Here is a 16,342-nt window from a genome sequence, read left to right as displayed (position 1 = left end):
ACTATTCTTAGCTCATGGGCTGAAGAAAAAGATGACAGGCTGGATTTGACCCAGGGACTGTAGTTTGGGGACCCCTGTTATACCACAGGAGTGTTAGATTTTGGAGTCAGGAGGCTTGGAAACCCAGGCTCCTCACCAGCAAAACAGGGACACCCCCAACGGTGGGTGCTCCTGTCACCCACTGGTCCTTCCGCACATGGGCTGGGTCTGTGGCAAGGCTCAGGCCTGTCGCCCCATGGCCACCCCGGTTTTTCACAGTCAAGATCTGGCTCCTGCAGCTGGGATCTGGGGCTGAATTCCTGGAGTAGATCCAGGTTCTGCCTGGAGACAGCCTGACCTGGGGGTCAAACCCAGCTAGGCCACCTCTGGTTTTATCCTTTCCTTCTCAGCCTCAGTTTCCTCACGTGTACAGGGAGCTGCAGACATCCTAGGAAGGTTGTGAGGACCACGTGGGACGAGGCATGCTGCCACACAGTGCCCAGCACCTGGCACGTGCTGGAGTCAGGCAAACTGGGCCGTGGAGGCTGCTGGACAGCTTGGGAGGCTGGGGCATCTCCCTGGACATGCCCCATGGCAGGGTAGGTCTCAGCAGCCCCTGCTCCCTGCACTTTCCCTCAACCCCCTTTAGCCTGTGTCTTTTAGGGCCTCACATGAGGGTGATTTGGGATCCCTTGGGGGGCAGTTAAAGGGGACAGCCACAGAGACTTACGCACCGGTATAGACCAGCTCAGCAAATTTCAAGCCCAGGCCTTGTTTGATTTTGCGCACTTCCCGGTCCATGGTGAAAGCCTCGATGTCTAAATGAGCGTGGTAAAGGATGGTGCCTGCTGGGGTCTCGTAGATACCTAGCCATTTTTCCAGGCAGGGGGAAAAGGAGGAAAAAGAGAGAAACGTATGAAACCCAAACTGTCAGCAAATGACAAAAAAAAAAAATAATAATGATTCCTCTGACAGGAGACAAGCCGGTCGGACCCATTCACTCCCAGCTTGCTGCAAAATGCATCTGTCATTATGTTCATGCTGGGGCCACGACAGTCCACTCTGCGGCTTGTGGAGAAAATGTCTAGATGCCCCCTTTGAAGGGGCCCTCAGACGCTAGAAAATGACAGGGTTTCGGAGCAGCAACCCCTCCCTCCCCATGCATGCCCACCGGCCCGAGGTTGAAAGCCTGTAATTAAAGCCACTACAGTAGAGCCCGGGGCCCCAAATATCCCTTCCTCCCTTCCACCAGGGAGCCAGGGGCGGGGGCGGCTGTGCATATGTGTACACATGTGTACACATGTGCCACCTTCAGCCCAAGGAGCCCCTGGGGCCAGGTCTCTCCAGAGGCCACTGGGGTGGCAGAGGGCTTGGGCAATCACCGGGGCTGACCCCACTATACAGATGGGGTAACTGAGCCCAAGAAGAGAAATGGTTTGCTCTAGGAGGAGCTGGGAACTGGATCTAGGCCTCCAAGTCCCTCACCAGTGCTGTCTGCTGCCCTGTGGGTCAACTGGCTGTGGAGGCCCCACCCTGGAAGGTCAGGGGGATGGGATTACTCAAGTCCCCTCTTGTGACCTGAGGCCTAGTCCCTCCATTTGCAAAACAACCTGCCTGGAACAGATGATCTCTGAGTGACAGTGGTGCCCAGCCCTGGGCTGATCTGGGTCTGGGAAGGCCCGCTCCTCAGCACCCTACTGCACTGGAGAACAGTGGGGCGCCAAGAGGCAGGACTGCTCACGTCACACAGCCCGGACCACCAGGAATGCAACCTCTCGAATCAACCTCAGAGAGCTGGCCTTGGGCAAACCTGCCCCATCGCTGCTGTCTGGGTGGAGCAGGGGCCGAAGCCCCCCATCTCCATGGATTCTATGCCGCAAGCTTCCTTTCCTCCACCACACGATGTTACATCACTAAAAGGGCAGGCTGTCAGTTATCCTGGGAATCTACTAATAGATCCTTAGTCATCTACTAACATCATCTTTCTACATTGGCTGCTTGGAAAAAAAAACAAAGGATCTGTACACTCATGTTCATAGCAGCATTAATCCCAACAGCCAAGAGACGGAAGCAAGCTAGGTGTGGAGGGATGAGTGAACTAGCAAATGCGGCCCATCCACACAGTGGAATATTATTCAGCGTCAAGGCAGGAGGCCAGGTGCAATGGCTCACACCTGTAATAATTCTAGCACTTTGGGAGGCCGAGGTGGGCAGATCACCTGAGGTCAGGAGTTCAAGACCAGCCTGGCCAACATGATGAAACCCCATCTCTACTAAAAATACCAAAACAATTAGCTGAGCATGGTGGTGTGTGTCTGTAGTCGCAGCTACTTGGGAGGCTAAGGCAGGAGGATCGCTTGAGCCAGGGAGGCAGAGGTTGCAGTGAGCCAAGATCACACCACTGAACTCAAACCTGGGTAACAAAGCAAGACTCAGTCTTTAAAAAAAAAAAAAAAAAAAAGGGAAGGAAATCCTGACACATGCCACAGCATAAGCGTAAGGACATTATGCTAAGTGAAACAAGCCAGGCACACAGAAATAAACACTCTTATGTTCCACCCATAGGAGGTCCCTTGAGTAGTCAGAATCATACAGACAGAAATGGTGGCTGCCAGGGGCTGGGGGAGGGAAGATGGGGAGTGTTTCACGGGGACAGGATCTCAGCTTTGCAAAATGAGAATGTTCTGGAGGTGCAGGGTGGTGATGGCTGCACAGGCCTGTGAATGGGCCGCTGAGCGGCATACTTACACATTTTTTTAAATGCTCAATTTTATGTTACATGTATTTTACCATAATTTTAAAAATGTTTTAAAAACCACAAAGGAGATTCGTGTTGACTCTGAAGCCCAATGGGGATCTGGGGAGGCTGAGTCTGCCGAGCCCTCATGCACTAACCAGAAGCTTCCTCCTTGGAGAACTCCAGTCTTTGATCTCTAAGTCTTGGAATCACGGAAATGTCAGAGCTTGCTGTTAAGACCCATTGGGATCACTCCGGTGCAAACCTGGTATCAGACAGAGGGGCAGAAGCCCCTCTGGACTCACCTTCAGTCTAGTCTCACACCAGTCTTACAAATGAGAACCTGAGGCCTGCGGAGGGGAGTGGCTTCCCTAGTCAATTGGAGGGAGAATGGGACCAGCACTGGGGTCTCCCATCTTAGCTCCTGGTGGCCTCTAAGGGCCTTTGGGAAAGTGACCAAGCGCTAACCAGAGCTGGAGAGAAACGGCCAAGTCTGGGCTGTTGTGATAGAGGAAACGCTTGGGTTCTCACTGAGGCTGATATGGTGTCAGGTCACACGCTTGTGAAAGCCCCTCACAGCCACCGGGAGCAAATATGAGTATCGTGTGCCACGAAAGAGCCCACCCTGCGTCATTGGTGGGGGCTGCAGCCCTCAGCAGACTCCACCATTTAATCTAACTGTGACCTCGGAGTAGGAAGTGGCCTCTTTCCAAGCCCACGCAGAGGCCCAAGCCCTCAAATCCCTTGTGAGTTCCTCAGGCCTCAGCATTACTCTTGTAAACACTGTTCAAATGGGTCCCTTGTCATTTTCTGCAGAGCAGCTCAGAGCCACAAACCAGGAAGTGGTAAAAAGGCTGATGGAGGCAGAAACAGAGGAATGGCTGAGAAAAATCATTACAGACAGCCTTGAGGACAGGCCAGGCATGTGGGGGCTCACACCTGTAATCCCAGCACTTTGGGAGGCTAAGGCGGGAAGACTGCTTGAGCCGAGTTCAAGACCAACCTGGGCAACACAGTGAGACCTCATCTCTAAAAAAAATTTTTAAATTCTCTGGGCGTGGTGGCATGTGCCTGTGGTCCCAGCTACTTGGGAGGCCAAGGTGGGAGGATCGTTTCAGCCCAGAAGTTCAAGACCAGCCTGGGCAATGTAGGGAGACCCCCATCTCTACAAAAAAAAAAAAAAAAAAAAAAGATAAATTAGCTGGGTGAGGTGTGTATGCTACTTGGGAGGACTGCTTGAGCCCAAGGACACTGTATGAGCCATCACTGTGCCACTGCACTACAGCCTCGGTGACAGAGCAAGACCCTCTCTGAAAAAAAACAAAGCATGACCCCAAACAAACATGACAGTGCCAAGCCACCAGAAACGGGAATGGCTCAACGGTGTGTTTAGAAAGACCGATGTGTGCAGAACCTTCGGAAATCTCGGCCTCCAAAACGGCAGCTAAAACAGTGTTCCAGGAGCAAGTTTTCAATTAGCCTAGAAACCTGATGACCAGAAATAAAGCAATTTCCCGAGAGCCACCAAGAGCAGGACACTGACAAAGCCCTGCTGGTCCTCCCATCCCGGCACATGGCTGGAAACAGGCCTTCTAGTGATTACTTTGGGTAAATTTTGGAAAATTCCAGAAACGTGCAAAGCTTGTCCTTATACTGGCCACAGAGTCACAATAGCGTCATCCCGGGCAGGCCAGTAATGGGAGCCATCCTCATTTTCAATTCCTAGAGACCCCGGCTTGCCTCCCTGCTTTTCTGTCCTCAGCTGGGCCAACTAGGGGGCACAGTCCAAACTATATTTGCAGGGCTGGGGCTGAGCACCAGGGGTCCTGCAACCTGCCTTTACAGAAAGTGCCCAGAGTGGCTTTGCTGTGTGACCTTGGCTGGTCTCAGCCCCCGCTCTCAGAACCAGGCAACCCGTCTGGAAAACAAGATTGCCAATTTCTGCTGCTTTGATGTTCCAGCTTCCTCTGGGACCTACCTGGAAGGTAAGTGTTTAGCTGCAGTGTCCAGCTGTGCCCTACTTATTCACGGTCTTGTCTCGAGAACACTCTAGGCCACAGCTTCGCCTCCCATCAGTCCAGAGAGGGGAGAACGCAGGTGGGGTTCAGGGCTCCAGGAAGAGCTATGACTTGCCTAAGGTCCTGCAGCTACTGGCCCATCACAGGTGTCGCCAGGAAAATGAAGCCAGTGCCACGGGGAGCAGAGAGTGCCTGGTGGGCAGAGGCCGGGCAGAACTCACCTCTTCCTGAGCCCCCAGCACCAGCTTCACGGCTGCCACCCAGAGGGCTGCTGGGCAAGAGGAGAGGCTGCAGCCTTGAAACATATCAGCACAATTAAGACTCCTGCTCCTAAGTTAATGGCGACTGATCAAAAAGCTTGTTTTCCGTTTGCTGCTGTTCCAAGCATGCGTGTGCGTGTGCGCGTGCGCATGTGTGTGTGTGCATGTGCGCGCGTGTGCGTGTGTGCGCGGCGCGGGTGTGTGTGTGTGTGCATGCACGCGCGCGCATTTCAAGGCTCTTCCCTCTCCTCTCCGCAGGGGTAGGGGTTACAGATGATGTCTGTGTTTTTCTTCTGGAAAATAAAAAGACTTAAAAAAAAAAAAAACAGTGACAGAAACCTGATGCTAAAAGGCTACAGATTTCGGGCTATTGACAGTCGGCATACAAACCACCGCGCAGGAAGAAGGAGAAAATGACAGCTGAGCCTCTGTGTTGCCGCAGAAGAGACAACAGACATCTTCGGAGTGACACGCACAGCGGCTCCAAGTGTCTATTTTCATCTCCCCGTGTTTACAGGAAAAAGACAGAGGTGTCAGCAGATCTCTGCGGAGCGGCTTCAATCACACCATAATTACTGCCAAGAAGGGTGCAGCGGGGAGTGCAGAGAAGGGCAAGGAGCTAGGGGTGGCCAGGGGCGGCTGGGGGGAAGTGGACAAGCAGGAAGAGGTGGGACCAAACAGCTACTGTGGCTCAGATTCTTCTCATCTGTCCCTGAGGCTGCCAGGTTAGCCTGGAATAAGCGATTTTGCAGAATTGAGTGGGATCCACCAGCTCAGCTGGGGCACAGGCTGGGGGTGAGGGCACCTGGACTAAAGGCTCTGGTCCTTTTGGAAAGCAGAAGAAGCAATATTTGGAAAATCTGGGGCATGGGGGGGGTGGTGGCTGGAGCCCAAGGGCTCCCCTCTTAGGTACCAGGGCCAAGGCGAGAAGCAGTTGCCATGGTGATGGGAGGCAGGTCAGGGTGGGAACTCTAGCCATCCTCTGTGCTCCTGGTGCCTGGCAGGCCTCATCCTGGGTGGGCCTCTGGGGCTGAAAACCTCTTTGCTTCACAGATCTCCCTCCATTCTCCACCTGGAATGTTCCAGATGGTGGGTGGGCAGGTTGGGAAAGTGGGTGGCAGCCCTTGTTCCTTCTTGGCCAGAAAGTAGAAGAGTAAGGTGGAAGGGAGACAGGAGGGAAGAGAGGAGGGGGGAGGATGGGGAAAGAGGGAAGGGCAAGGGAGGGAAGAGGGGAAGGAGGAGGAAAGAGGGAGAGGCAGGAGGAAAGGAAGGCGAGGAGGAGGAGTGAGATGGGGAGAAGAGCGGAAAGGGGAGAGGCTGAAGTCTGGCCAGAGAGGAGAGAGAAAGATGGTGAGCACAAGGACGTGCGCGGGCGCCTTCCCTGCTTCCCTCCAGCCTGCCGTGCCCCCCTTCTCCTCCCCACTGATTTCATTTACTTCACTTAATTAGCCCCCCTCCAGAGTTAAAAAGATAATGTGATAATGACATGTGAACAGCCACAATATAGAGAAAGCTACTCCAGCGGCAGCTTCCGCAGCTTCCCCAGCCCCCTGTCCCTGACCCTGAGCGCCGCTGACCAGGCTACCCCAGACCCACGGTGCTGGCGCTGCCCAACTCCCTACACACCCCCACCCCCCCGGAAAAAAATCAGCCCTTAACGAATTTCAATTACGAGCTTTGTAAAATCAATACAAATGACATCTTCCCCTTGTACATGGAGGTACGGACAACAGCACCTTTCCGCTCTTCCCTCAATATAATTGACGATAACAGCTTCTCTCATTACTGTACACTTAATAAAAAAATCTTGTCATGGGAGAACCCCCAGCGCCCTAATTTATCATCTCTTTCCTTCTCACATGAAATATTTGGAGTAGAGAAATAAAAACAAGACATCACCCTAAGATTACCAAGCAACTTTCTCTTCTCTCCCTAACGCAAAGCAAGAAAATAGGCGAGTGAGGATGTCGGGGAGAGACGCTGTGACCTCCTCATCTGGCCCCTTGACAACTGGAGTTCCAGAGGGAGAAACCCGGCTAAGATCACACAGCAAGTTCTTGCAGTTGGAATCCCGATTTTCTTCCTGTACAACGCGGACTACATTCTGTGCTTTTGGGGACAGCCTCCAACGGCACCCACCAAGTACCAGAACAGAGTGAAGGCTGACTCCAGGGAACTTTTGGCAGGTGGGTGAGCCACGGGGGTTGGAACAGACTACTGATGTCATGGCTCTGGTCTTCTATGGGGACGAGGCCCCCATCCTGGGAAAAAGGTAGCAACTCTGCCATCCAGACCCAAACCTATTGTGCCAGAGCATCAGGAGGGCTCTGCATTTGATCTGCACAATAACCCCTTTCACAGATGAAGCTGAGGCTCAGGGAAGCTAAGTTGCTTTTCCAATGGTGACAGAGCCAACATCGGGAGTTAGGCCTGGCACCAAAAGCCTTGACCCTTGACACCAGCTCTTTAGCGCGTCTCCCAGGTCTCTGGCTGTCGGTCCCCATCAGATCCAACAGGCCACCTGGGGTGCCTCCCATCATCGTCTACCACCCTCTGGAATGCTCTCAGCTCCCATTCCACATTCTACCATGAAGCCTATTCTACTGCCGCCTCCTCCAAGATGTCCTCCCAGAATGTGCAGTCCAGATCTTCTCACTAACCACCTCCTTCAGTTCATTTTTGCTAGACTCTGCTTGACAATCCCCACCCAGCGGATGCCATTTCAGAGAGACTTCAGGTCAGTCCTTGTCTTTCCAACAGGGAAGGCAATACATTTTCATCACACATGCCAATCCTGATCATTTGGTAGTTCCTGCAAGCAGCCCTGAGACACCTCTAGAGTCAACAGGATAGTGCCAGCATCAACTGGTGACGCCTGCCAGAAGTATGGCAAGGGCACGACAACAGGTATGGTACTGGACCCCCCCTGCCGGCACACTGACAGCTCCCAGAGGGTCTGGGCTGCCTCTGTCCCCATTCTGTACCCCCTGGGGACTGATGACTATTTATGGAGCACTTCCAGTGTACCAGTTCCTGCCACCATACATGAGTTTGAACCCATATCTCTCTAACTCCAGTCTAGGCTCTTAGCCCTCCATTCCATGCTACTCTGGGCCCAGATGGCAATCCTGGTCCTGCCACTGAAGTGCCTCGGATTTGGAGCAAGCCCTCTATCCCACCCCTTCCCGGCCCTGGCTTCCCCATCTGTAAATGCGGTGCTGGTCTGTGGCTCCCCAAGGTCCCTCCCAGCTCTCCCTGGAGGGTGTACACCAGGCTGGCTTCCAAGGGCAGGCTGCGACAAAGGAGCACCTAGTCACATGTTAATATAGGTAAGAGACAAAGGTAAGTGGGATGAAAGGCAGCAGCTAATTAGTACCACTGTTCTCAAGGCCTTCCCGGAGCTTCAGTTAGGTTGTTTCTCCTGAATAACAGCAAGCAAGGAGCCAAAACCACAGGAGGCAGACCCGCCTCCCTGTTCTGTGCTCCCATGCCTTTCCAGGTAAATGCAAACAGGTCAGAGCCAGCGTAGCGCAACTCTCAACACTTAACACATTACACTTGGGGAAACTGAGGCCTAGAACTAGATGACAAGTCCAAGGTCGTTGGGGAAGGCAGGTCAAACCTACTGACCCACATGGGGTGATGAGCTTTCTGTGGATTTTATAGTCTTAGTAAAAATAGCCCAAGGGACATGGGGTGGTGACTATACCGTGCGTCTTTCCAAATCGACCCTAAGCAAAGAGATCTGAACACTTACCAAAACAGGAAGCCCTGACCCCATTAACAGTATTAAAAATTCAGGTCCCCAATTCAGGGGCTCCAACTGCTGAAACCTTGCCCCCTCCCTCTTAGGATCCCCCCAGAAAGAACGCAGCTGACTTTATCACACACTGGCAGACCCTCAGGGGCCTGAGATCCCCTTGGTGTGTGAATGGGGAAAATGAGTCCTGGGAAGGCGGGTGTGGTCAAGATGAAATGGTGAGTGGCTGACAAAAGGAACCATGGGCTTTTGGCTACTAAGAGAAAGCAGAGGCACCTACTTGGGGACCAGCTGCCCTGCTCCTGGGCCCAGCCAGAGGCAGATAGGGGGCTAGGCAGCCTAGAGGTCACACTGAGCCTCAGCCCCAACCATCCCTGGAAAAAGGACCCACCAGCCCTGCCTGATGCTGGGACAGGCCCTTAGGCCCTGGCCGGCTCCCAGTGCCTGTGCAGCCACAGCGCCCAACCCTGGCAGGATTCCCACCCTGCCTGGTCTTAATGACCACGAAATTGGGCCTGCACGGTCTGCCTCCAAACCTGGCCTGCCCACCCCAAACACAAGACAGCCTGACCTCCAGGCCTAGCCCTGGCCTCCCTGCTCCTCGGAGACTCCCGGCCCTTGCCAGACCCCTCCCAGTCCTTGGACAGCCCTTCTAACACCCTGAAAGTCAGTGGCAAAGGGCCCATGATCCCCGCTTGGCAGGAGGGACACTGCAGTCTCAGAGGTGCGGTCAAAGGACTTGCCCCAGGTCGCCCACGTAGCATGGGGTAGTAGCCTCTAAAGGGGACAGGGTCTCAGGGGTTTGCTGGGCCCTGGAGGGTGCTGAGCAGACTCACCTCGGGACTTCATTCCAATGAAGCGGTTCTCCACGATGTCAATTCGGCCCACGCCATGCTTGCCCCTGTGGGAAGATACGGTCAGTTGGGTCCAGGTGCTACCGTAAGGCTCAGAGTCACCCACCCAGCTGGGCTGCCCCAGGGTGGGCACGACTTAGGCCACACGTTAGGCAGCATCTCAGGATCTAAGACTCAGGACATCTGAGCCGGGTCACCTAGCCCAGGTGCCCACGGGATAGGTGGAGAAACTGAGGCCCAGAGAGAAAAGGGATTGCCCAGGTGTGGGTTCAAATTGTTCCTTCTGTTATCTGTGTCCTGGGGCCCTGCCTGGCACCAGAGCTGACTACTGCTACCTTTCCTTCTATGCTGGTCTGCCAACCAGCCGAGGGCCTGGGAACCCCAGCATAACGGTCAGGAGGCAGGAGACCCCCTGGGGTTGTTATCTTCCAAGGCTAAGGACCACAGAGCCTCTCCTGCCAAACAGGTCGCCTTGGTCAGGGAAACTCTGTAGCCATGGGGATGCGACACAGCCTGGGCTCTGTGCCGAGCCTCTGCCGTAACCATTAGCTGCAATGGTCCAGGCCGGGGCTCGCTTGAAACAGCGATTCCCAGGAGGCGGGACAGGGTGGTGGACACTCACGCGACTTCGTTCAGGTACATGAAGAGCTCCAAGGAGGTCTGGTGGGTGGTGCCATCCTTGACATTGGTCACCTTCACGGGGACCCCTAGGGTGGGAAGAGAGGGCAGTGGGCCTCTGGGCCCGGCTCAGCGGAGAAGCCCGCACCCGCCACCCCACCCTCTCCCTCCTCCCGCAACGCCTTAAATGGATGTGACAGATATGGACTCCAAATGACTCCTTCAAAAGCCCTGTGCAGGTTGAGGCCTGCTGCAGGGAGAGAAGGGGCGAGAAAGCCCCCCAGAATGAAAGGGAAAATGCAATAAAAACGCTCTCCCCCACCCTCTCATTCTCTTTGCCCCTTTTGCATTTAGGGGCTGTGAAATTGGAACCAGGCCCTGAACTAATTGAATTTCACGCTCCACCATTGTCTTACTCCGGGAGCACCTTCTGTCCCACCAGTCACCCGGGGGCCGCCTGGCCGAGGTGTGGCTGGGCCCAAGCACACACACACTCGCTCGCTCACACACACACACACACACACACCCCCTGCCACGTCTGTCAGGCGGACCCCGAGCCCCGACCCTGTACCCCAGACCCGCACGCAGCCATCTGATTGATGGGGGTGACACGGTGCCCGCTGCAGCAGGCGAGGTGTTGGAGCTGGGTCTGGGGTGGCAGGAGGGCAGGAGGGAAGGGGGTGGGGGGCCAGTGGGTGGGTTCGGGGTTGACTCTGAATAGCAAGGGGCACTTTCTCGAGCGGTGTGAAATGAGCAATAAATGTATTGGGGCTAACAAGAGAGCTGAAACAGTGACAAAGAAAAGCTGTTCAAAGTTGGCGGCTAATCCCCCACCCATCTGCCCGGCTCATTACCATGGAGCGAGCCATCGGGTGCCAATCAGGCCTCAATAGCGGCTTTATTAGCCAGGCGCCGCTCGGAGGGGCTTCGCTGAAGGCGCTGTCAGCCTCGCCATTCTTAACCCCCATTTCCAGGGGTTTTATAACTTGGTTGTAAATTGCTATTAAATGTAAGTCTGCCCAATAATGAACCTTAAGCCCCTCTCGCCACCCCCTGCCTCTCCCTCTCCCTTTCTCTCCCTCCCCGGTCCTATTATCGGCCTTCACTGGGGCCTTAGATGGGGCCTGCCCGGGAGAAGAGGTGACATTGTTGGTGCTGCTGCCGGAGAAAGCCTCTTAGCCTTTAAAATAGTTAATAATTAGATTAAAACTTCAAATAAATTAACTAGAGAGTGAATGGGCACTAGCCAGGGGAGGGTTCCTCCCATCTTTTTTTTTTCCTTCCAGACAGTCCCCAAATCATGACAATGGGTCACGTTTCTTATCCAGCTCAGCCCTCGGAGCTGCCCCGTTCGTCGGGCAGGGCTGCTGGAGCCTGGTCCCCAGGACCCTCCACAGGCTGCCACCCGCCTCCCACCCTCGGGGCTCTCTGGGCTCCTGGGGGGCCCCATGCAGGGAGCCAGGAAGTGCTGCTGGGGTCGCTCCCACCATCTTCTCAGAGATGATTCTCAAGGGAGGTTCTGTGCCTGCAAACAGGCCTGGGGACCCGGCTGCCTTCGGGGGCCTCTTTGGCCCCCAGCAGGTTGGGACAGATGGAGGAGAGCGAGGAAGATGCTCACTGGGTTGGCCAGGCTCTTGGGAAAGGCTCAGAAAAGCTTAAAGTGCTCACCCTCCAAGACCCCATTCCGTGCACCATGCTGGGCACCTGTGAGCATCATCTCCGTGGCCCGTTTTTAGATGATGCACCCAAGGCCCAACAATGGTGAAGGTCAAGGTCACACCAGCAAAGACAGAGCAGGATCTGCAGCTCTGCTTCCCCACCCCATCATCCTCTCCAGGCGCCTCCCTCTGTCTCATCCCATTTCCAGTGTGGGCAGGCACTTTGTGAACGGGTAGGCGAGCCCCCTGCCTGGTTCTGGGATGCCCTCGCTCGTGCCCAGCACCACCTCCTCCAGAAAGCCTCCCTGATCTTTGCAACCTCCTGAAAAGGTACCCCTGTTGGGCCCTCTGAGCCCTCCAAGCCTGGACAGGCATGCCTCGCTTCTCTATCCTTCCTCCAGGCCAAGAGATGCCTTCTCCCAATCTCAGATACCCAGGCACTCAAGCAAGGCCAGCAAACACTTCTGGTTGACAGCAGCGAGGAGGAGGGAGCGATCAGGACAGCCCGCACTGATGAGGGGAGCAAGAGTAGCCGCAGCTTTGAACCTGGGGTCGGCAGGTGAGGCCCGGAGAGGCTCAGTGAGGACTGGGGAAGCCTTTCCATCTGGGGTCCAGGACTCCCTGAGGCCAGCTCACTGTTACCAAGCACCTTCCGGGGCCAGGGCCTGGGGCTGGACGCTCCCACGCAGGCCTTGTTCTACCCCGAGAAAACAGTACGGACTCTTTCATCCTCAGATACAGGCGAGGAAAATGAGGCCCAGGAAAGCTGAGTCTGTTCAAGAGCTAGAGTGCTCTCATTCCCGACCTGGTACCCATGAACCTGCGTGATGGGCGGCCAAGGGCATGCTCCTCCCAGGCCTGGGGAGATCCATGCTCGTACTGTCCAGGGAAGTGGGCTGTGGGGAACCCCTGGAGCCCCTGCCTCAACTCTGGCTTCCAGGAATGCAAGGGGGTGGCGGGTAAAGAGGGTCTTGGTTCCCAGGCTGGGAGGGGAAAGGGGTCAGGGCCCCAAGAGTCCACCCCCTTTGAGTCCCCACAGGTGGCACGTACCTTTTCTGAACTCGATCTCAAGAATGTCAGGGGTGTTGGGGGCTTTGGCCGGGTCCTGGGTCTTTGTGTAGAGACCTGGAGGCGCTTGGTTCTGACAAAAGACAGAGATGGGAGGATGACATGCCAGTCCGCGGACCCCTGCACCCCACCTCCTGCAGGGATCTGCACCCCTCTCCCCTGTCCACTTCCCCACCAGCTGGTGGGGTCCAGCAGACACCCCAGCCCCCAGCCTAGCACCAGCCCTGCTTGCCAGGGGCCTGGGAAACAAAGGGCTCAAGAAATCAGACAATTTTTCCCCTCAACTTGATCTCATCTTTTTCTTCGACGCCCCCACAGCTGGAGGTAGAATAGCAGGAGAGGAACAAGTCAGGCAGGAAAAAGTGTGACTTTGGAGGAACGAGGCGGCGTTCCCAGGGCTTCCCGGGAGCGGTACGCATGCTCTCGCCAGCCTGGGAATTGGGGTTTATTCTGCACTGACCGCAAAGCTAATGACTGCGTGTGACCCAGCAGGTGCTCCAGCAAGCTGAGCCGTCCCTGGGGTCCCCAAGGTTAATACTCACAGGGAGAAAAGAGAAGAGCAAAGCAAAAACCCATTTGAAAACACATCAACCTTTATGTATATTTCTTCTTGGGCGTGTTGGAAAACCGGCCTCTCTCGTCTGAGGCGGTGGTGGAGGGGCTGCGTGCTGCCTGGAACTCTCGAAATTCCCTCCCACCTTCAGAGGCCCTGGCTCCCCCAGGCTGTGGCTTGGACACTTGCCACTGTGGGGACTGGGGCCTCCTGGGCCTGACTGCTCAGGTCCCTCCCATGGGCATCCTGTGCCCGGGGCGCTCGTTCACCTGCCAACATCTAGGAACTACGGTGTCATCTTCGCTTTAAAAAACCTTTGCAGACATTCACCTGTCACTTCCCAACTGCAGGGTGAGTTCTCAGCAGCCCCATTTGGTGAGAGGGTCCAGCGCCCTTACCCCATCTACACATGGAATCAAGGCTGAGCGGGAGGGATTGTAGCTGCAACTGTGAGTTCCCTGCAGGCAGAGACCATGTGGAACTTGTTCCCTGGCACCCAGGACAGGACCCCCACGATATACGTCAGATTTCAGAGTGATGGAAATACCCACGCCAGGAGACTCGTCCTCCGGTCTCCCCATCCCTGCTCCTTCCAAATGCACGCAGTCAGCCTCCACCTCAGGCTGAGGCTCCCTTAGGAAGTGCGGCAGGAGAGAAGGTGACAAGCAACGCATTGAATACAGTTGACAGTCTGGCCCAGCGCTGGTGGAGGTGGGAGGGAGCTGGGCTTGGGTGGGAACGGAGCCCTTGCCTGGGCACCCTGGTTGGAGTTAAGCCCAGGCTCTGTAGGTCTCAGGCTGCAGGGCCTTGGAGAAGCTGTTTTGCCTCCTCCAGCCTCAGTTTCCTCATCTGTAAAATGGGGAAAATGATACCTGCCCTTGACTATCTTACAACTTAAGTTTTTTAACTGGACATGAAAATACACAAGAAATCAGGGAAGGCCCGGAACAAACTGGAACGTGCTCTGAAGGTAGAAAGGGCAGCTGGAATTCGCTCATGGACGTACAGGCTCGGCCCAGTCTCCTCCTCCTCCTCCTCCCCCCCTGCGTGGGATGGGGCTACCTAAGTGCCCTGGAGACTCACCTGTGGTCACTTGCCTGTGGCTCTATGTTAGAGTGACCAAGCGCCCTGGTTTCAGCACTGAAAGCCCTTTGTCCTAAGAAACCTTAGTCCTGGGCAAACCGGGACAATGGATTCTTCTCAGCTCAGACAGGGACTGCGGCGGGTCCTCCACCCCCACCTCTAAGGTGCCATGTGACTCAGGGCCAGCTGTATCCCTGCATCAGTGCCCATTCGTGGGGAGGGAACAAGAACCCAGAACTTTCCCTAAAGACAGACTCCAGGAGGTAGGAGAGGCCCTGAAGGCCCTCCAGCCTGATGCCTCTATGGACCGTAGGGAAAGCCAAGGCTGAGAGGTGGCTTCTCTAAACCATGCTTTGAAGCTAGACGTAGGGACTCTTTCAGCCACCTTACGCCAGTTCCCAGCTGCTGTAGTAACCTCAGCTGAGGAACAGGGTGAGGCCTGTGGCCGGAGCCAGCGAACATCGCAGCCGCAGGCGGGCATCAGGGATGGCCCATGGGGCCCTGCCAACTGCCACATTCCCTGGGCACAGACTGGCCCCAAGGCCCATCCTCAGCAAAAAGGTGAAATGAACTGGACTGGATCTTGAGGTGACTGCACAATTCCACAGCCCCATCTCCATCTGCCTGGGACTCCCCCAAACCTGGGCTTAACTCCAACCAGGGTGCCGGTGCGAGGGGCCAGATCCCGCCCAAGCCCAGCTCTCTCCCACCTCCACCCATGCTGGACCAGACTGTCAACTGTATTCAGTGCATTGTTTGTCGCTTCCCCCGCTCCTCAACGCCACACTTCCTTACGGAGCCCCAGACCGAAGTGGAGGCTGACAGTGCGTCCATTTGGAAGGAGCAGGGATGGGGAGACTGGAGGATGGGTCTCCGTCTCTCTCTCCGCAGACTGCAGTGGAAGTCGGAGGCAGCTGTCCAGCAGGCACCTGACAGCACTGATTACATAAAATAACTAAATAGAAATAAAATGACATTTGCTTTGCATTCCGCGGTGGCTCAAGCGCCTGCCTTTTTACTCTCCCTCCTAAAAGCCCAGTTCAAATGACAAATAGTTTGTTGCCGAGTATCAATGCCATCTATTTATCCCTCCCAGCGGGAGGGCTCACTTCCAATGTCATCTGTGGCGGGGAGGAGGGAAGAAAGTGAAGAAAAAGAGACAGGGAGAGAGAGTCGGGTGGGGGGTAGGGGGAAAGGGCGAAAGAAAGCATGAAACAGGGCCCGGGAAGGAGAAATTGGGAGCAAATGGCCCATGAACTGAACCATGATGTAGAGGCATGATCGATGCTGAAAATGGTTTATTCACCCATCAGCTATGGCGGGCCGGCGACTGAATGAACTCTTTCACTGTGGGCCGTATGAAGTTAAAGCAAGTAAATTTCTATCTTTCTTCGCATTAGCTGCCTCATTGCCCTTCAATCAGCCCTCACGGAGGCAGAAAATGGCTCAGCCATCTGCCTTCAAGCCCTCCCTTCCGCAGGTCTCCTGGCTTTTTTTGGAGAGGGGGAGGGGCAGGGTTCCCCAAGCTCTATCCCCCTGAGCTCATCCCGAGGGGGACAGGGCCGCCAGGTCCAGAGATGGAAGGGTGCATCCTAGCGTCGAGCCCCACCCCCAGCACGAAGCCCTCGGGGAGTCCGCGTGGCTGTGGCAAACTCTCTTCCAGAGTGGCTGGACTCTGGGTGCCTGGGTGTCCCGGGCCTCTCAGCAGGAATGACGTTTCCCCGTGACTCACACCCAGCCCAGCCCAGCATTTC

General features: G+C 55.4%; 1 protein-coding gene across 1 annotated transcript in view; it reads right to left on the bottom strand.

Annotated features, from left to right (window-relative positions):
• The window catches only part of ASS1 (argininosuccinate synthase 1), a 47,766-nt gene that overhangs the window by 11,245 nt on the left and 20,179 nt on the right, over positions 1–16,342 (bottom strand). Inside the window, exons 8-11 of the mRNA XM_032257234.1 lie at positions 12,935–13,025; positions 10,231–10,315; positions 9,591–9,655; positions 714–845 (exon numbers count right to left, since the gene is read on the bottom strand). Of these exons, the coding sequence (XP_032113125.1) occupies positions 714–845; positions 9,591–9,655; positions 10,231–10,315; positions 12,935–13,025 (373 nt within the window). The remainder of the gene's footprint in view (positions 1–713; positions 846–9,590; positions 9,656–10,230; positions 10,316–12,934; positions 13,026–16,342) is intronic.

The sequence above is a fragment of the Sapajus apella genome, unplaced genomic scaffold (assembly GCF_009761245.1).
Source record: "Sapajus apella isolate SASKATOON/1434 unplaced genomic scaffold, GSC_monkey_1.0 scaffold97, whole genome shotgun sequence".
NCBI classification, from domain to species: Eukaryota; Metazoa; Chordata; class Mammalia; order Primates; family Cebidae; genus Sapajus; species Sapajus apella.
The sequence above is the reverse complement of the archived record's forward strand: the minus strand, read 5'-3'. Positions and strand labels throughout refer to the sequence as shown.